The 20,765-nt window shown below is 45.1% G+C and overlaps 1 protein-coding gene across 3 annotated transcripts in view; it reads left to right on the top strand.

The window, feature by feature from the left end:
* Positions 1-222: 222 nt before the first annotated feature.
* LOC146785771 (phospholipid scramblase 1-like) overlaps positions 223-20,765 on the top strand; it is a 201,642-nt gene continuing 181,099 nt past the window's right edge. For 2 of the 3 annotated variants that reach the window (XM_085635030.1, XM_085635029.1), the window contains exons 1-2: positions 254-367; positions 18,306-18,338. In XM_085635030.1, coding sequence (XP_085491156.1) covers positions 18,326-18,338 — 13 coding nt within the window. In that variant the 5' untranslated portion in view covers positions 254-367; positions 18,306-18,325. Of the gene's footprint in view, positions 368-18,305; positions 18,339-20,765 lie in introns of all 3 variants that reach the window. The other variant, XM_085635031.1, reaches the window with a different exon arrangement.

Below are 20,765 nucleotides of genomic sequence, written 5' to 3'. Positions count from 1 at the left end.
GGGGGGGCTGAACTTTAAGCAATAGGCAGAGTGGAGCTGCAGGGGCTCTTAGAAGGGGTGAAAAAACAGCGAGGCCTCATTAACATACAAATGGTCTTTTAAAGACCTGTGAAGTGCTCGGGTGCGGCTGCTTTTTTGCCCGGGAAGCTGTCTCATCCCGGGCTGCCACACGCGACGGGGGAGCTGAACCCTTTGAGTCCAATGGGTGTTGCGCGCCTGACTGGAACCATGGGCGGGTCACGACTCCTGGGTTCCTCTGTGCGCTTAAAGAGGAAAAGGGAGTCGCCTTTACCAGTCACCTCCCACTGAAAAGGCATAGCCTCGGGTGACGGTCAGTTCACACGCTTCCCCGCGCAGCCTGGCTCAGGTGAGTGCTCTCCGGTCCTGACAAGCATAATACTTGGTGCCTCCTAAACATAGAGACTTTCCCAGGGGGAATAGGCGAGCCCAAGTGTAACGGCTGTAGGGTTCAGCAAGTGCCTTTCCCCTTCTTTTTTTGTTGCATATTTATATAGCGCGAACTCGACCCGAAGGTATTGGAGCGCTTTACATGAGCACCGTATTTACATTACACATTCAGGCACGGGGAGATTAAGTGATTTACCCAGAATCACAGGATGTGGACGTGACATCGAGGCTCGAACTCTGGTTTTCAGCACCAAAGTCGGCAATCTAGCCTAGGGACCACTTTGTTGCGAGTCCTGAGATTGCTTCTACGCGTCTACCAGCAGCTCCAGTTCCTGCTCAAGCGTTTTCCCGCTGCCCACCCTCTGTTCGCGGTCGCTGCTCCGCTAAACATGTCTCCTCTCCAGCGTCTGTTCAAGTTGGCTCCGTGGCTGTCAGTGAACGTGCTCTCCCCGCCTCGCCCTTCCAAGACTGCTGTTGTCGAATCTCATGTTGTTAGTGTTCCTTAGAGAGCATCGACCTGTGAGCGGGTGCCTGCGGGAGCGCCCAGGGCTTTAAGTGGGCCGGGTCCCGCAGGTGCTCAGCACCGGCAGTTCTAAATAGCAGGTGCTGAAACGAGGCCCTGTCGGGCTCTCATTTTAGACATCACCTTCGGGGAAAAAAATAATAAATTTTAACTCTGCAGCAGTGCCACCCATCACTGCCTGTGATGTAACTTCCAAGAGACTCATAATTATTCACAGTCTCCTCATTTCAGAACCGAAGCATTTTAAATATTCTATAGAAGGAAGTCTTAGTTGTTGCTCATTTATCTTATGCAACTAGCAACCACTCACAAAGCCAATAGTCCTGACTTGTTGTTGGTGTTATGCTACTTGTTGTATTATATATTTGGATGCAATGACAGAAACCGCAACACACCAGGAGTAGCACACTATGCTAAACACGGATTATCCACCACTCTGTGTGTGACCAGCAGAGAAGCACGCCACCTGCTGGGTGGAATGTCTTTGGCAGGTTCACGCTACCCGGGCGGAAAGGAATTGGCCTTTTCTCGGGTTGTGAATGTGGTGAGCGGCGTCTGCGGCCATGAGAAGGAAATCGCACCAGGAACTTACCCAAAACCTGTTACAAAAAAAAAAACACGACAGTGTATATAACCCCAGTGGAGCAAGCTTCTGCCAATGTTTCCTAATCGTCTCTTTCGCTTTAGTTCTCCAGCTCCTCGTTTCTTTATTCGCTCCTCTTTTTCATGTACTCCGTCTTGGATGTACCACTCAAGCTATTTCGCCTTTTGCCATATTTTGTTCTTTCTTATCCTCTCATCTGTCGTGTATTTTTTAAACATATTTTCTAATTTTTATGTATAGCCCCTTCACTGTGTGAAACGCTTTGCCTCTGCGGTTCTCTCTAATTGTGGGCAAGCCACTGAAAGCTCCAGTCGCCTGTGGCTCAGCTCGGGGTATTCTTGGACTCTCGAGCCCAAAACATACTGAGCTTTAATGCGGCACTAACCTGTGCCCCAAGAATTCAAAAAACACATTGACTTTTGATGTAAGACGGGAGACAGAAATGGATCCCCACACAGTTGCCAAACTGTACAATGTGAAATGACAAAAAAGTGTGAAAAGGTCCTGGATTCCCTATGTACAAATTGTGTGATCCGAGGCAAAAACGTAATTTAGCCAATCCTTCCTTTTCTTAATTATCACACATGCGAACAGTTTCAGATATCCGAGTTCATGATGTGCTCTGCAAAAAAAGCCCTTTATATTTGATTTTATAGACCATAATCAGAGCAACTGGAATTATGTGGCAGGAGAGGACCAAATTATGCGGCAGGGTTAAGTAAATAATGCGGCAAGAAAAGGCAAATTATGCAATTTAATGCAGCCCATTTTTTAATGGTATTACTTCATTATTTTGTACACATGTTAACACTGTCTAGGCATTCGGTGCACCTCATTAGTGCAAGTTTAATACTCAAATATAGCAATAACAACAGAAAGGTCACCAGTCAACCTTTCCAAAAGGATTTCCACTGCACAACAACATGTGCCCCTGCGTTATTAGTAACTTTTGAACCATTTGAGCTAGAAATATATATATTTTTTTATTTTGTTAAAACCTGCAGGATATGCAGCAAATGATGGCTTATGTGGCAAATCTATAATTATGCGATACATCTCTGCGGGCACACAATCACATAATTCCAGTGGCCCTGACTCTAATGTTGCTCCAAGAATCTAGGCCACATTTAGGGTATAAAGGACAATTGTATAACCTCCTGGGACCAGGAGCCGTATTACATAAGGTGCCCCAGGGGCCCAGTGGACGTTTTCATCCGTGTTGCGTGCCCCCGGGCCACTTTGGTATTATAGAAGGGGACTAAGACGCGTGTGCGTCGCCTTCTATAATACAGATAGTGCTGGTGCACTTAAAGTGACAGTGCTATCAACGGAGGGAGTTCCCTCATTTGCATAGGGGAGTGCCCTATGCAAACGAGGGAATTCCTTTGACTCTGCACCCCGCCATATTACAGACGCTGGTGCAGGGGCAAAGACGCCCTCAGGAGGCGCACTGACAGTGCGCCATTTAAAAGGTGCCTCCTGACAGCACCCTCTGCAGGGGGAAAAGGGGGTCCCATGGGCCCTCAGACATAGCCTTGCAGGAGGAAGCAGTCAGTGACTGCACCTGACTAAATTCTAGGACCGGTTTCGGGGTTTCTGGGACCTGGCTTGGCAGTTCGGGCTGGACTGTTCCCATGAGGCACAGGGTCAAGACTGATTTGCATATGGCCATGTCTAAACTGGGGTGGCATGGTGTGCAAAATAATGATGGATTTAACCTAGATCTTTTGACTGGGGGTGAATGTTTTGATTTGTTCTGCATTCCTTTCATCAATTGTGTGTTTTTTGCCACCTGGATTAGCATATGGTGCCTGCCCTTCTGCAAGTAATACCCAGTCATCAAGCAAATTGATAGCATATCGTCTCCCATCGGTCCTCAGAGCAGCCTTTCTCCCAATTCTTTCATCCTGCTTTCCATCGTGCTGCCTGTCGGAGTTATGCTGCTATATAATACAGTTCAAGTTCTGAGAGACCTAGCCCCCTTTTTTAAACCCCCAGCTTTAGTGTATCTAGTTCTAGTCATAATAAAATCCTTTTTCTGACCCCGACTTGTGAGACCATAAATCTGTTTATCTTTCTGAATGTGGATTTTCGCATTGGGCACATAGTGTTTTGCATTGTATATACGCATCTAGGGAGGATCATCTATTATATCTGCCCTGACTGCCCTCCCCATCAGGATGGTGGCAATGTGATGCAAAATTTGCCTGAAGCCCGTTGGCCTCTGAGTATTCTTCCCATGTTATAAGCATACCAGCACTCAGCTGAGTGGATGATCTGGATTCCCGTATAGTGCAATGTGTCCCTCACCCTTTAAACCCAATGCCATTGCGCTTTTTTTTTTTTAGGTTTTCTTGCTAGGCCAACAAGGGTATACATGACCATCTTGTTTCTGTTAATACACGGAATGGAGGCCCCAGCAAAACTATCTAGTTATAGCACCAGCCTAGGGAACAGGTCTCTGGGCTTTCCAAGTAGAACAACTTAACCTCTGCATACATGGGCACCATATGTATTGTATCCCCATTACTGTTTCCCCCCTGTCTGCATCACTTAATCTGATTGGCAGTGCCAGGATGAACAGCAAGAGGATAGCGGGCAGTCATCTCCTGTTCTTTTCTCTCTGGGTCATCTGTCCGTGTGCAGTTCCATACCCCCCTGACCTAACCCACACTGCCGGCTTCTGATAGAGCAACCTTACCCACTGCAGACTGTTTGGTCTAAAGCCCATCTCGGTGAAAACCTCAAACGTGCACCCAATCTAGGGTATGAAATGCTTTTTTCATGTTGACCACCACCAGGGTGCTCTGTAAGTCGATCTTCTCTGTTGCTAGCTTCCCTTTCTGTTGTGTTGTAGTCTCCTCCTCCCACACATTTTACTCATGCATGCACCCCTAATTGCAACTTGCAGTGTCCTATACTCTTGGGCAATGTAGCTCTGTGTTCCCCATTTATGTTCTGAGGAAGTTTCTAATGCCACTGGTATGTAGGTGAGAAATACTTATCTGTTGAAGAGTGTAGTTGTCATTATCTTTTTTCCCCCTAACTTTAGTCTCTTTTGCATCTGAAAGGTGTCTCTCTTGGAGAAGAGCAACTCCTATGGCGTGTCTTCTAATCATTTTTTTATTGGTCAATTCATGAGTTCCATCATCTGAACGGCCTTGTGTGAGTGCGTCATTGGAATCAAAATGTAATCTGCATATGGTGGTTCTCACATTTATGGACCTTCAACAGTTCCCCTTGTGGAATGTCTTGGCACGTACGCTGCAATCTTTGGGCCAATGGTGTATCTGTCGCTCAAGCTGAGGTAATAGGAGATTGGTCCCCCCGGCAGGTCTATGTTTAATATCTTAGCTCTTGGATTTTAGAGAAACCACTGTATTCCCTGCTGTTTCTCCCCGGAGTTTGTGTCTAGGGGTCTTACCCCCCAACTCGGATCCCCACGTCGTGAATCTGTGTTTATCACATGAGTAACAACACTTTGCATGAACCTCACATTTGCACATTTCCTCCTTCAAAGACAAATGCATGAAATCCTAAATAATGCGCATCCGCACTGGTAGCAATTCCTTGTTATGCATCACAGTTCGTGGAGAAATGGCATTCCTTGACATTGTTTATATGAGTGAGCCCAGTCAGCAATTTTACTCATTAACGCTCTGGGCTCTGGTTCTGTATGGCATTAGGCGTGTGCAGGTCAGTCTGTCCCTCAATACCCATTGTGTTTTCATGCTAGACCAATATTTGTGTCTCGCCAGCTTACAATTGTTTCAGCCCCTCCTGTTCAGAGGGATTCGCCAGATCAGCAAGGGTTTCTCCATGGTCTTTCTAACCTTCCAGACGTCTGTACCATTTACATTTTGGCTTGTCCATTTACAGGCACTCTCATACATTGTCAGGGAATGAGTCTTGCTTTCATGTATGATTCCTAATTTGGCCGAGAAGTAGCAAATGTAGGTTGTTAGACCGAAGTGTGCGTTTTACCTCGATGAACGATTGACAGAGTTTCTGCACTTATTGTAGTCCAGTAGTATTCTTAGCTTGGATCACATTTTCTTCTAGTCGTGTGCATGATGATGTCCTTGGTGTGATAATTGAGAATTTGAGCAATGAATGAGAGTTCATGGAGGCGAACCCTGCAGCAGCAGGGGAGTCAGTCCTCAGGGTACTCTATCGCAAACCGAGCTGCTTGGTTGTAGCATGTTCTTGATTCATTGCTCTAAAAATAGTTTTCTCTGGAAACCTTAAGTGGTTACTTTGTTGACATCTGCCCTCGCCCGCTTCAACTCTATCCTCTGGAATACAGAATAGTTCTGAAAATGCTTAGACTGTGGACCACTGGTCAGCTACCTCTGCTGCCAGGTGTTTTACTGTCTTTTCCTTCTCGGGTAGTCATTCATTGAGTTTACATAAGTCGTCCCACAGAAGGTTTACTTCTAGAGCTACAGTGTCCATTTTATTTTCCTTTGTTAATTTAGATTGTTTTATGGATGTTAGTAGTTGTGTCCCAATTCTTTTTTCTTTTTGGTGGTCGATTTTGGGGGGGGGGGGGGGGTCAACGGGTCCTGGGCCTCACCCCTATTTTCGTTCTACTTGTCTCCTTTTCAACTCTCCCAAATATTGATCAATTTTGGTATGCCGAGTCAACCTCAGGGGTTGGAAAGGGGATGTCCATCCCAATCATCAGTCAGGTCTGTCTGCCCCAGTAGAGGGGGTCAGGGGCTGAAGAAGGCCACACCTCCCCCATCTTCCTCCTGCAGGGCCCCCACCATGCTGTCTCCTCTGCAGGTACATTGGTATCTGCTGTTGGGCTACCAATCTATCCCAAGTGATGAAGGGTCAATTGGAAGTTGCAGCAAGGCATGGGATGCTCCATCCTGCCTGGTGAAAGGTCATTGGAGAGAACAGCTTGCATACTATAAATCTTGTGAATTCCAAGTATGGGATATTTCTCCATGTATATGGACCTTTAGGTGTATGACATGATTGAAATCGACTGTCTATTGCTAGTCACTGTCCTTTTTCCTCTGAGAGACTCATTGGCACAGGAGGTTCCTTTCGCAGTCTCTGCCCGACAACGTATTAGAGTAAATTGAACACTGGAGTCCGTGCGGTAATTTGCCCTTCCACAAATGGGATACGTGCTACTGCCCTGGTGTAACTATTATTTTGAACCAAATGGCTAGAAAACAGATTTGTTTGCTGTTACGCTAACTGTGTTAAAATATTTCAAGGATATTGAGGGTTGGCACGGTACCGCAGTCCAGGCCATGTTTGAATGCCTCCCACTTATTTGACACGGATTGGAGCATAAACAAGCATTTGCAATGCAATAGGTCTTGCATTCTAAAAGTGTGAGCAGTTGGCATTGCTAATAATAATGCAACACTAGCTATTGGCATTGTAAATGATAATGGCATTTATTTATGTGTTTGTTTTATAAAATAGATAAAAAAGGCATTGTCATGAACAATGCCAATAGCTTAAACTTTTGCTAATGCGAGACCTATTGCATTGCAAATGCTTGTCTTTGTTTGCTGGAGTTATCCACAATCGTCGGCCCACGCACCCTTGTCATTGACATCATCAGATACGTCATCCTCAATGGAGATCACCCAAATACTGATTTTAATATAATTTCTCTTTGGGCTTTTAAACGTGTTTCTATCTGCTGGGGAATGTAGATATTTATTTTTCCTACTATAATGTTATGAGTGCACATTGGAATTACTGTCTGCAGGCCTGCGGTGTTGGTGCCAACGTGAGAAACATTTAAACAGTGTCACAACGCGTTTGTAGATCGCCTCAATGTTGGCAATCTTTATTACAGCTGGGATTTTTTTTTTTTTTTTTAGGTCTGCACAAATGTGTTTTTTTTCCAACCTTTGCAAAAGTTTGTAGCAACGTTCAATGAGATACACCAACTCGAAGTGGGACACCAACACGTTCTACTTTTTTCACTCAATTAAAGATTTATAAAGTGCAACAAATCACCTGTGAGGGTCTCAAGGAGCTAGAATGGCCAGTTGCTTGGTGGTCATCTGCAATCTTCAAATTGACAAAATCTTCAGCAAAGTTCTGAAGTTGAACATCCACACCATAATAATCCACATTTGTAAAGCGTGAATAATCACCCGTAAGGGTTTCTAGGCGCTGGGGGCCGTCGGGAAGATGAAGCAAGCTATTGCCCAGAGTCACATGGTGCTGGGCTAATCTGCCGCCGGGGATCGAACCGTGATCCCCAGATTCCAGAGTCAGTCGCCCTGGCCGCGGCGCCACACCTCTTCCCTTCCCATAAGAACGCCCTCACTACATAATTTGTCTATCGCACTCTGTGACAACTATTTAAAGGGGCCCCATTTCCATACTTCCACTGGGAGATCATCGAATGTCAGCATAAACTCTGGCCTTTCTCACACACATTTGGGAACTGGCTTTGGCATTAAGCCAAACCCTGCTTACAATTATACCACTGCAACTACATTAGGTGCACTCTCCTTATCTTGTATTACAAGGAGTGATACTTGCATCCCACACTTCTGTGATGTAACTTTCACCACGTGCAACCACACTGGTCTCCAAGATTTGCTATATTTCCATGCTACGCGCCCACCTATGTTCACACAGTAACTATATGCTGTATATGACTAAGAGGTTATAAGAGAAGTCATCGGAGATGCCATCAAAGATGTCATTTAACACGAAATGATTGATGTAATGTGAGGTAATAAGCAATGCATGGCAGGGCTGCAAGTTTTGGTTAGCTCAGTGAACTATAACTGCTGAATTTCAGTGTTTTTTGTTTTTAAATGTTAGTTTTATTTTGACATCTAATTATGACATCACTTTAACCTTTCTTTTTTATGTGAATCAATATATAGTGTATATGTGTATATCTATATACATGTAATTGCACATGGATTAGTTTTAAAATACACACTAAAGTTACATAACAGGGATTCATTAACAGCGTCTCGCGCACATCTGCCTTTTAAAGAAAGCTCGGTTGGCTAGTGCACCTGTTGTAGAACTGTACGAGTCAGTTTAATCAGAGCTGCTGAGCAGACACATTACTTTAACCCGTCCACGTGTACGTAAATGGCTACATTTCTTGCATTCTGGTACTTGTAATTTTTCCTGGTACCATATGTGTCGGAATGGAAAGGTCGTACTGGACGAGGTATTCACACCTGGCCTGGTACATAATCCCAAGTGGCCCCTTGGCCAGACCAGCCCAGTCATGGCTCTTTAGGCAACATTTGTGTACTGATATACTGGACCGATTCATACAATGTTAAATGGGAAACTACCAGCCCCAGAATGCAACATCCCGTTGACTAATAAGGCATGGCTGATGAAAGGAGTCGGGCATGACGTGGGGCTGCGGGACAGCTAAGCCAGTATTACAACTCGAGATCTTTGCACTAAGTTTGGTCACAAAAGCTTACGTCAGAGCAGCTCGCGGGCACTCGAGGGTTACACCGCATGGTGAAAACAAGTTCTATTTGCTGCTCTGTGCCCGGGGTCCCTGCTGCTGCCCACTGGTCTGGCAGTGCCCCGAGTGCGCTCTGCATTATTTGCCTTGCTGGCATTGCGTCAGTCCATGCCAAGCCCACAGCAGAGGCCGTCTCAAAGGTCCGCCGACCGCGCCCCGTCTGGAGTAGTGCCTGGAAGCGTTTAGTAATGAACAAGTGAGCTGTTCCCGCCTCTCAGCTTCTCCCGCGTCTCCTCCCACTGCTCAATAATAAATGCGAGAGTTGCCGACTTCGGAACGGAGAAACTAAGGAGCATATTAACAAGCCAGGCGAGAAAATTATCGCCGCTTTAGTGGCAGAAAACTGCTGCTAAAACGGCGATAATGGGCTTGATAATATGCTCTATGGAATTCCAATTGAAGCCTATGTTAAATGTGAATGACATCTAACATGGGCTTCAATTCGAATTCCATAGAGCATATTATCAAGCCTATTATCGCCGCTTTAGCGGCAGTTTTCTGCCGCTAAAGCGGCGATAATTTTATCGCCTGGCTTGTTAATATGCCCCCAAGTTTGAGCCTCTGCGTCCATTCAACATCCTGTGATTCTGGGCAAATCACTTCAAATTCAGGTGCCTGCCATAAATGAATGTGTCTGCAAGTGGTGCTCCGGAAAAGCACGGTGTAGATGGTTAAGTGCTGGTGCTGAGCACAGGAAACCACCGACTCAAATTAAGCACTGCTTAAAAAGAAAAGCGAGAATAGCTCTTGCAACTGACCTCTGTACAACCGGCCGGCGGCTGTAGGGGCCAGAGGCTGTCCTGTCATTGGTAACCCCCGTGCTGTGACCATGGTGCTAGGCATACTGATTGCCTCCAAGAACAAGAGCGGTCTTCCGAGTTTGCCGGTGGACTTGCTGGGGAACATCACTAGTCCTGGTACCCAAGGCCCGAACAGGGAGGGGCCTGCAAGCCATTGTCGCTACCAGGGGTTTGCTGTACCAACCATCCACACTCTACAGGGCCCTCGAATCTTGAGCAGCCTACAGGGCAGGGGATGGCGATGCGGGACTAGAGGGACCACCAGGTATGTGTGGTCTTTAGCCACTGGGCAATTGACCCCAACCATGAAGGGGCGGGAGGGTGAAATGCTATCTGTCCAGGCCCACTCCTAGGCAGTGATGTACAAATGTTAATGCATCAACACCAGAGCTTCTACCCTGCAGGGGTAAGAGGAAGCAAGACAGGAGAGGATGAGTAAGGGGGCCGGTCCCCTACAGCAACGGATGCATGTCAAATAGGCTTGAGGCTACTGTGCGCCTCAACGTTCTGTGGCCCCACTGCACACCCACCATTGTGAGTTGGAGGGTGGGTATCATCTAGCAAGCTCCCAGCTGCACTCGTCGGCGAAAATAGCAGGAAGTGATAAGGAAGTACAAGGTCAGTCTCCAGCTCACTGCTTCATTCTGGGCTGCCCCGGCCTGTCACAGATGGAAAAAAAAGATGGCCAACACCCCATGCCCCAGTCAATTGGTCACCGTGGTGTAGCAGAAGTGGGGTGCCTGTGGCCAACAGACTATCACTTGGGGTGGTGGGGTCATAGAACTGAGTAGAGAGAGAGAGAGAGGCCCACTTCAGTTTATTGTGGAGCTGCTGCTTGCCTCACCTTGCACCTGTCAGTATGGCGATTGGTCCACGTGGCCTGCCTCCGTGGTGGCCCATCATGGCACGGCAAGCAGAAGATGCACAGCAGGCCAGCTGGCTGGAGGTGGGAGGGGGGGAAAGGAGGGGGCTAGAGGTCATTGGAAATTTGATCTGCCCAAGTGGTGCTCACACCTTGCAGCCTCAGTATCCTGCAGTGAGGTCGAGACAGCCGGTCCTGCTATTGAGGCCTGGGAGCTGTGCGCAGGGAAACACCGTTGGTGGGACCTGTGGGCCAAAATCACTCAAAAGTCCCCCTGGACCCCCACAGAGCTAGTCGTGATGGGCGGAGGATGAATGGTGCTTGGAGACCGAACCACTGCTGCTCGAATGCGGCGGAGGGGCGTGGTCAAGTGGTCAGCAGTACCAATCCTAGGGAAAGTAGACTTATCTGTGAGGCCTGGGGCGGCAGGGAGAGGCCTCGTAGAGATGTTGGCGTGTAATTAGAGCTGTAGCATGCTGGTGAAGCAGAGTAGAGTGTGGCCGGTCGGCCCAATAGGCAGCATCCCGTGGACAGTTGGCGAGGTGGTGCCAGCGCTGCTCACTCTGAGCCGCTGCTCTGCTCGTACCTGCAGGCCCTTCTCAGCCGGCAAGTGCCAAAGTGGGCCGTGTGCTGTAATGTTGCTGCACACTTCCGGATCAGGTCAGCGACCACCCCCACACACCCGTAGAGGGGTCAGCGTGTAATTAGTGCTGTAGCGTTTTGGTGAAGCAGAGTAGCGTGGTCAGTCCAACAGGCCGCATCCTGGGGCCAGTGTGCGAGGAGGCATCTGAGCTGCTCGCTGTGGGCTGCTGCAGGCCTGTCTCAGTTTGCGAGGGCCGAAGTGGCCCCGGGTGCCGTAACATTGCTGCATGCTCGTGGAGCAGGTCAATGACTCCACAACCAGCCTGCATCACTATTCGGGGCAATGTCTCAGAGGTCCCAACTGGGCACCCCGCTGCATGTAGTGAGCTACTGTTACCCTTGAGAGCCTGCTGCCACTTGGAACTCCGTGCTTAAGCGGCCATCTTAACTCATGGCCAGGATGCCTCCTCTCCCATGCTTCTTGTGTCTTGGCTCCTCATCTAATATGTTTTGTTCTCCAGCGGATTCCCCACATAGCAGCACAATGGGCAGCTGCACCAGCGAGTCCTCACCAATTGTCATTGCAAGTAGTTTGTTGACTTTGGTTCCTTTATGGTGCAGCCGCCTTAACACATGCTACAGCTCCTGCACTTTATTTCGCTTCACGTACCAATGAAACTGGGCTCACCCACTCTTCTTAGAGGACCCCACATACACAAAATAAATATGCTTTCACAATTATTTTTTCATTCTTGAGGCTCTCCATGAGTGTTCAGCTGTCTCCCTCTCTCTTTTACACTAGCTCACAGACCAGCTGCTGCAACTCGTGGGTTGAAATAAATGTACTGTGCTTTTTTCAAAAGGTGTTAACGATGTGTTGCTACATCTTTGTTGACCAGGGTGATCTAATATTCAAACTACCACTCATTGCAGGCCACTTCAAGCTTCTGTCCCCCTGTTCCTCATGGCTGTGTTCAAAAGTTCGCTTTTACGCTGAGAAACCGCTTTCTGTATGACTGTTTCTACTTATCTCCAGCCCTGTGAGTTCATCAATCACACATACATGTGAGGAACAGTGCTCCATCCAAGAGTCTGTTTATTTTAGACAGATCGCTTTAACAGTAGCATACCTTCAAAAACCCTCTTCCTCGATTTCACACAACTGCCTATTGTGAAATGTAACTGGCGCAAGAGCCCTTACTGCTAGACTTCTTTTCAAGAATCCTGTTTCTGTTCAAGTCTTGAAATATGCAGCAGGCTGGAATTTAAATAGCATTTGCTCAAATATCTGGCATGCACTTATCAGCTTTTACCTCAGTATTGAGTGTTAGCACACAAGTGGTGAAAAAGACTAGTCTTCAATGAAGCATTACATACAAGTTGCTGTTTTTAGCATCTGTAATTCACAACAAAACATACGATTCTAACAACAGTGCAGAGATGCATTCAGTGAATTTATCCCAAGAATCTAAAAACGCACAGTATTAAAATCAAACGCGACAAAGAAATGTGTGCATGGACATTACACAATTAGAGTCGCCAAATCTGATCCTTTACTAGCAACACTTATAAGGCAGGTCTTAAAGTGGGGTGTTAATCAAAGATTTCTTTTAAGGCAGCACTTGCTACCTCCACTCAGCCTGTTTCTAAGCCTTCCTATAGTTTACAAGTGAGAGACTAAATTAATAAGGATATTGTGAGGCCTAAGATTCTATTTCTCTCCCATTCAATAATTGTCTCTTCCTTTGTACGCTCGACTCTCCAAAGGTAGCAGTAGCAAGCAGGGAAGGCTTACCGCAGGGTGCGATAGTGAGACAGTGATTCAGATACATGTAATCATATACAGGACCAATGCCTTACGCCCAAGATTAGACCCGGGGTATGATATGTTAATTAAAGAACAATGGTTCTGAGGGACTTTTTATTTATTTTTAGTTTTTTTTGTTTGTTTTTTCTGCATATTTACACAACCAAACTCGAGTTCTAAGTCTTCAAACAATATTGTTCTGTTTTATTCTTAAACATACATATAAATGTCAACAAAATCAAATAAGTAATACGCAGTGCGCGTAAGGTGCAGTATTTATAATGATGCAGCTATACACTGGAATGTCTAAGAATGTTTTAGTAAAACATGGAACAGTCCAAGATACAATCACAGGTTCCTGCCCACAATTTAATTTGGATAAGGCAATCTCCCAAAAATTGTGGAAATCGCGACCCTCGCTTAATTCTTTGGGTTAAAACATATCTCCAATCAGTATGCGTGTGCCGTATGCTGGGGTATTGTCAGTCGATGCCTGCATCATTGCTAGAAAAACTACAATGGAATGTATAATTGAAACAGTTTCCTTGTTTACTCTCACAAGTTAGGATGTTTGTAAAGTGCATGGCTGCCCCAGCAATGGGGCATCCCAGTGCTAGTCTTAGAAAGGACAGCAAGAGAAAGATGGAGGAATTAAGTAGAGAAAATCCAGATCTTCAAGGCTCTTCTGAAAGCGCAGTGATTCTGAGTGCGCCTGATGGACAGAGCTAACGCACTCCAGAGGGCAGGGGCTCTGGCACCGAAAGAGCACCCTCCGGCACGTGCTCCTTTTTTTACATACGGGACATGAACCAAATGCAGGTTGGCTGAGCGCAGGGCTTGCACAAGAACATAAAGGTGGAGCAGCTTGGCAAGACGGCCCCTGAGATTTCAAAATTTTATGAGACGTACATAGAACCATAGATTCTCTTGTCCACAGGGCGCCGTGCAGCCTGTGGATAAAGCTGAAAACCGAGCAAAACTTAGGGATAGCAAATGGTATCCATGCCGCAGCATTTTGGGCCATCTGTATTCTTTTAGTTGCTGTCTTGCTGGATCCAAAATATAGCGCATTGCAGTAGTCCAGCCTAGAGAGTATGGTCGATTAGATAAAACCTGGCGAGTCTGGGAATCAAAAAATCCTGAGATTGGTTTTAGCCCTCGTAGGATTCCAAAACATACACCCACCACCGCTTTTATTTCCCCCCCATGCTTCAAAAGTAGGAGTGCTGGCAATCCAGACGCTCACATTTCTTAACACTGCTTTGGGCTGGGGGGAGGCCCTAAAGTAGAGGGCCACCAATGGTCGTCCCATTGTCAGATATCTCACCGTAGGAAAAGAACTTTTCTCATTTTGCCTGAATTTAACTGTAGGCATCTGTGATTCCTCCCAATGTGTTGCTTAATATAGATGCCCACACACTCACTAATCCCTCCTGGATAATGACATACAAGAGTGCTGCTCGAGTGCCAACAGAACTACTCCTGCTGTCGCCCCCACCCCTTGTGGATAGTCTCCTTAGATGGGTGATCACTCATCATGCATCCCCCCCTACTCCATATGTACAGCCCCCTATGTATCCCTTCCTTGTTCTGCAGTCAGAACAAACAGAACGCGCAGGGAAGAGCATGCGCTCTACTCCCACGGTCTCAAAAAAAGACTAGACTTCTCACTGTGACAACCCTAGTGGATGTATACTAGTTATACACCATACATGGATGTGTTATGAATATTCAAAAAACGGACAAAGTTACATGTGTAATTAAGGGGGCATTAGCCAAATTTGTCACATTCTAATTGTCAGTGGCCACTAGTGTAGTGCTGTACATGGGGGTCCTATCCACAATAAAGCTTCTCATAGACATGATGCATAGCATATCTCGTAACACTATATTTTATGTATTATTCACCCAAATAGGTGTTATTTACAAGATATTAATACAATGATTTAAAATGTAAAGCGCAAGTCTGCACCTACACATCATATAATTAAGTAAAAGGAGCCATAATCCATCTGAGTTCACCCACGTCATTTATCCCCTTCCTTTTTTCAGGTGGTCCATCCACCTGCATTTGTGAGCTGCCAAAAGGTCTCCCAGGTTTCCACCTCTTGTGTCCAAAAATTCTTAGACATTCCAATGTGTAGATGTATTATTGTAAATACAGCACATCACTACACCTTTCGAGCACTGTGCTGTCTGCACTTAATTTGATTTTGATGATATGTATGTTTAAGAATAAACAGGGCAATATTATTTGTAGACTTAGAGAGTGAATTGGGCTTTGTAAAATATACAGAAAAGTATCTCGCGGAACCAGCAATTTAGATAAAGCATAGTATGATATTGTCAAATCTGTCACTTTTCTATAGACTAGGGGCAGAATGTAGAAGACCACATGTAATGAAACCCTCAAAATAACTCTCAATCCACAATATGAACCTGCTTTGCTCCACCTATGCCCAACTTGCATCCACCTGACACCCTCCGTGCTTGCATCGATGCTGTCCTCCGCCACATCAGACCATACTTTCTGGACCCTTGGAAATGTTTGCAAGTACCCACGGTATACAGCATCACTAGAAACCATTGGCAAAGCCAATCTGTCCCAAAGGAGAGACCTATCTCCTTTGCCAATACTTGTTTTCCTAACACAGTTGTTTATGTGTCTGTAATTGTCGTGTGTATGACACTGGGTGTGTAACTACAATGTTTCTGCTTAATTGCACGGCTGTGTGTCTTCTGTTGGTATTTGTGTGCCTTGCCTTATGTTGATTGTCTGCTATGGGTGAGGAGTTCTTCAGAGGGTAAGGGCCTACTTTGTTAATCTGACAGCTGTTGGTCGGCTTCTCATGATGTTTACTGGGGTATGTCTACCTTCTGTGTTTGCATGTCCTTTCTTGAGGTGTTTACTCTAAGTCAGATGTCTTCAACATTCAGTGTCGGCTTGCCAGGGGTCCTCAAATGATCATTCCTTCAAGGGGGGCTAAGAGGGAAGGCCGCCAAGTTTTGAGCAAGAGAAGCATTTATTTTACTGTTGTGGCAAACGGACAACATGGAAACAATGAAAGACTGCAGAGTGGCAGTGATTAAATCTGAAATGGGCAACTAGTGTTGTCCTCTGTCACTAATGTCTTGGCTGGGAGTAGGTGTCAAAGTGTGTGTGGGAGCCAAATAACCCTTCCTATTCCTTCATCCTGTTTTGCTCAAGATCATATGGTCTATGCTTTTGTACTTTTAGGGAGAGCTGACTGCCAATAGAACATGGGCAATCATGTATGTATGTCTTTAGTGGATCTGTGTTTGACCTGGTTGAACATCTGGTTTAGTCTGGGCCTTCAACAGGTTGGACTTGGCTCCACTGTATATGCTCTGAGGCTTCTGATTGGCAGTTAGAAGTGCATTACAAAAACTCTAAAGTAAAACTATTGCAAGGTGAACAGATTTAAATAGTATTACATTTCTGACTAACTTTTGCTCTTTCTCTACTTGCTCAATTTGTTCGCATTAATACTCAAATTGTGCTTGAACGGTGCCTTAGCTAGAGCTCAGACGTGAAAATTCTTCAATTTACCTGAAGGGTTAGTTGATGGTTTGAGACAGAAAAAGAGCCTTCATTGTCAGCGTGATAAATCCTTTCAGTGTGCGGCGACTCTAGATCCTGTTGTAGAATTGATTTTCCTGTGTTTGTAAAAAAAATAATAAACTTTGCTTCTTGTCTGGTTAAAGTTATCACAAAGAAAGGGGTTGGAGCAAATTAACTTTATGCAACAGGACTTCACATTAGAGGATTCTGCACTCCTACTGCATCTATAGAGTTCTAAAGAAAGTCTGCACCACGTTTTTTCCAGGCTTAGCACAGACGCTTCAGATTTCTGCCACAGGCAGATTGTGTACAACAATACAGAGTTAGCTTCGGGTAAGCCGCTTGCTCATGAATGGGTGGCTTTGTTGTCTAAGTATGCTTATCTTTCTTGGATGGTTTTCTCCCTGTAGTCGTGTTTATCCCTCACCTGAATAATTTCTTCTCTATCCTCACTTTTGATTGGCTTAGTTATATCCTTCCTCATGGGATTATTATTATTTTTTTCTCCAGTAGCAATCTGTTGGAGAACATGTCATGCTTCTTCCTCTAGCTCGTTCTGTATCTCCTCTGCTACTTCTCTAATTCCTCTCCACCAGGAAGATCTTGAGCACCCACCCGGTTTCCCCAGTCACTGAGGTACAGATATTGTCTACTGTTCCACAGCATGCTAGGTGGCGGCTTTGTGATACCCATGAATGTGGTCCTTCAGCACTTTCTTGTCCCTCAAGAGGTCCCCTTCACCCCCTCCACCACTCCAAGTCTTCTCCCTTCCCCTGTCTCCCTCCTGCTGCCCTCTCCCACAACGTTCTTGGTTTTGTCAATGCCGGATGCTTTTAAAAGTGCATTGGCAACGTCAATAGTAGCAATGCCAATGTTTAAAGCATAGATATCAATAATTTCATACTTTCAGAATGGAAGACATTTGGTGTGATGCAACATGATGCAACACAGTGGCAATCCTGAAAGTCTGGGACATTATTTTCTATATTTTTAAGATGGCCACCACGTTGCATGGCGCAATGTACAGCTACCTTGAGTTTTGAAAATACTTTCAGGCTTTCTAGGTGGCTATTGTGTTGCATTATCAAATTGCATTTTACACTATGGTGACCATCTTGAAAGTATGAGCATTTTTTTTTTTGGTATGTTTTAAGATGGCAGATTGCCATTTTTCAAAAACATCTGGCAGTAGCAAAGCCAACAGTAGCAGCGACCACAAAGTGATGGCAACGCATGAGCATTTGGCTTTGCCTAATGCGTATTAACAATGGGGCATTGAACACGGCATTCCATTAGCTGGTGCAAGAGGTGCCAAGTTTTTGCGTTCCTGAGCATGCATGTTTTTTTTCTTGTAAAGGAGCACTCACAGGGGCCCCACATAATCTTTTTGATGTACGATCTGCAAAACTTTCCGACAGCCCATTGTTGATGGTTTTACATAATCCTATACTCTTGACTGAACCAGACTTACTTATGAATTGATAAAACGTCACATGACCAGCTATCAAAATTATCCATCATTGTGCATAAATGAGACCAATTCTTTTTCCATTAAATGCGAACTCGTAATGTGTTCTAGATTTATTTTACTGTCTAGTGTACATTTTTATATCATGTAAATGTTCATTTTTTTTTCTTCAGGTGTATTTTAAAGAAGAAGGATGGAAATGCACGGTAAGTTAATTAAATGGCAGTTGCAATGTTTGAATTCACTCCATAGGTAATATTATTTACAAGTCGATTTATGGGTGTCTGTTCGTTATCCCAGTACAAGGAAGCCTTTTCTTCTATATAAACAAAAAGGTCATGCAAAATGTCTTAAACATTTTCACCGCCTTGCTTGCTTTCACCGTTTGGGACTTTGTGTCAATCTTATTTGACCTTTGACCCTACCTATGTGGACCCACTAAAGGAGGTGGTCTCTGTTGAATAACCGGTACCAGAAGCTCATTTAGCAATCCTTAAGTGTCACTTCCAGAAGACAATCGAGCTTTCCTCATTGTTGGTTCTTACACTTGTGTTCCTGTGAGAATTGTCTCACTTGTATGTCTCCATTTAATCTGACCTGCTTGGGATGGAAAAGAGGAGCAGGCATGTCAATGGAAAATTACCATTGTTTTCTTTTGTTGTCGTCTGCCGCAGTTCTCTGTATTCTATGTCAGTTTTGTATAACCTTGAGTAGCCTTCTCTTCCATTCCTACCCACTAGATGTTTTAATATGTTCTTAATTACAATCCTAAAATGTACCTTTTGAACACTGAGTGGGTAATGAGGAAGTCTATGCATGTGACTGATGGACTCAACAGATTCTTGTTGATTGTGGTATCATTCCTGGTTCCACAAGATTAAAGAACAACGATGTCTTCATTATTTGCGAATTGGGTGTCCCAGCTCTGCTACAACTGCATCCTATCAAGTATTCCCATCTTCTACTAGCCTTCTATGGTACTATAAGGACACAGATTGTTATCAGAGGGTATACATCAACTGCAGAAGCGATGTCTTATCACCCAAGGGTACGGGTATCATGACGAGTTTCCACTCCTTGTCTCTAAGATTTTAGAGGCTCTGCATGGGATTGTTTGGGTTTATTTGATTATTCTTGATTTCTTCACCCTGCTGGCATAGCTATTATATTTTTCCCACCCTACCCCTTTTTAACTTGCCAGCTTCTACTCCAATTTATTTCCTGGGGCAAGTAGTGTCTTCGTTTGAAAAACAGTGTATGTGACGGACATTACTATACTTGTATAATATTTCAAACCATTCTCATTTATTGAGCATGTTTTTAGGTTTCAAATGTTTTCTTGCACCATCAGGTGGCTCCTGGAACTGTTTTGCCGGTTGGGAGGGGGAGGGTCATAGGGGGAGGGGGGGGGGTTAGTAGTAACAGGCAAGTAAATAGGACTAAATGCAACTGATACAAATATTGCCCACTGCACACTTCCAATGCTTAGATAATTTTGTTTGGCATTTAAACACTTTTACCTCACTGAGATGTTTCATAGACTATAATTCCTATCATGATTCCACCATAAAACATAAAAAAATGAGTGCAGTAAAAACTAGGGGTGGGCGGAATTTGCGAAAGCAACTTTCGCAAATTATCGCGAAAATTTATATAATGCAACCTGCCTCCTGGCTCAGGAGGCCTACCGTAGTGGTGACTGGCATGTATTTAAAAAGTGCTTTGACCTCTATCACATGGTGAAGGCGAAGTCTAGTTTGAGCTGTTTGCATCCAGTCAGGGCTGCTGTAATCTGTTTACCTGTGTCACTCAGTGTGGCACAATTAGTGCTTCAGGCCCTGGTGACCAATTTAACTCGCATGCCCTAGGTATCACTGGTAGCACTTACCTATAAGGGGGTGTTAGTCCTTGCCAATTGAGGTTACCAATTTCATGTATTGGATTTAGGGAGAGAGCACTGGGACGGGGGGCCTGGTTAGCAGGCTCCATTGGACTTTCAGAGTCCTAACCATCAGCAGTGAGGCAAAATGTAGGGGGGGCATAGAAAAAGGGCACTTTCCCACAAAAGGTGCTCGGCCATTCCTACTTTTTTCTTCCAAACAACAAAAAAAGGGATACTGTCCCCCTTGAGCTTGTCTACTGGTGCTGACAGCAGGTGGTTGCATTCACCTTATTGTAGATGTTGAAGGAGATTGTACAAACTGGATATACTCTTCCCTGCATCTGTTATCCTGTAGATTTATCACAGTCTGTGTGAATATCAACAATAGGTCTTATCTGAGGCCATTCCATTATATAAGTATGCGTTTCGACTGGGTCTTACCTCTGCATTATGATAATTTTTCTCTACAGGAGCGTCATTCTTATTTTTTATGTCCTATGGAGAATAGGACTGGTCTGATTACTTTTCCTCTGTGAAATATATGCAGTTATCCATCAGAAGCTTGTCTTTCTGCCATTAAAATCCCTGTGTACTACCACTAAGTTGTCACTCTCATTACAGTTGTCTTATTGTCTACAGTGCTGCCATTCTCCAATCGCGGCCGGCATGGTTCACAGGTGGGCAGGGCCCAGGATCATGTGCCTGAGGGGGGAGAGTCACGCGGGGGGGGGCTTTAAATAATAATTAAATA

This window comes from Triturus cristatus, chromosome 11, assembly GCF_964204655.1.
Source record: "Triturus cristatus chromosome 11, aTriCri1.1, whole genome shotgun sequence".
NCBI classification, from domain to species: Eukaryota; Metazoa; Chordata; class Amphibia; order Caudata; family Salamandridae; genus Triturus; species Triturus cristatus.
This window is presented reverse-complemented; position numbering and strand designations above follow the sequence as displayed.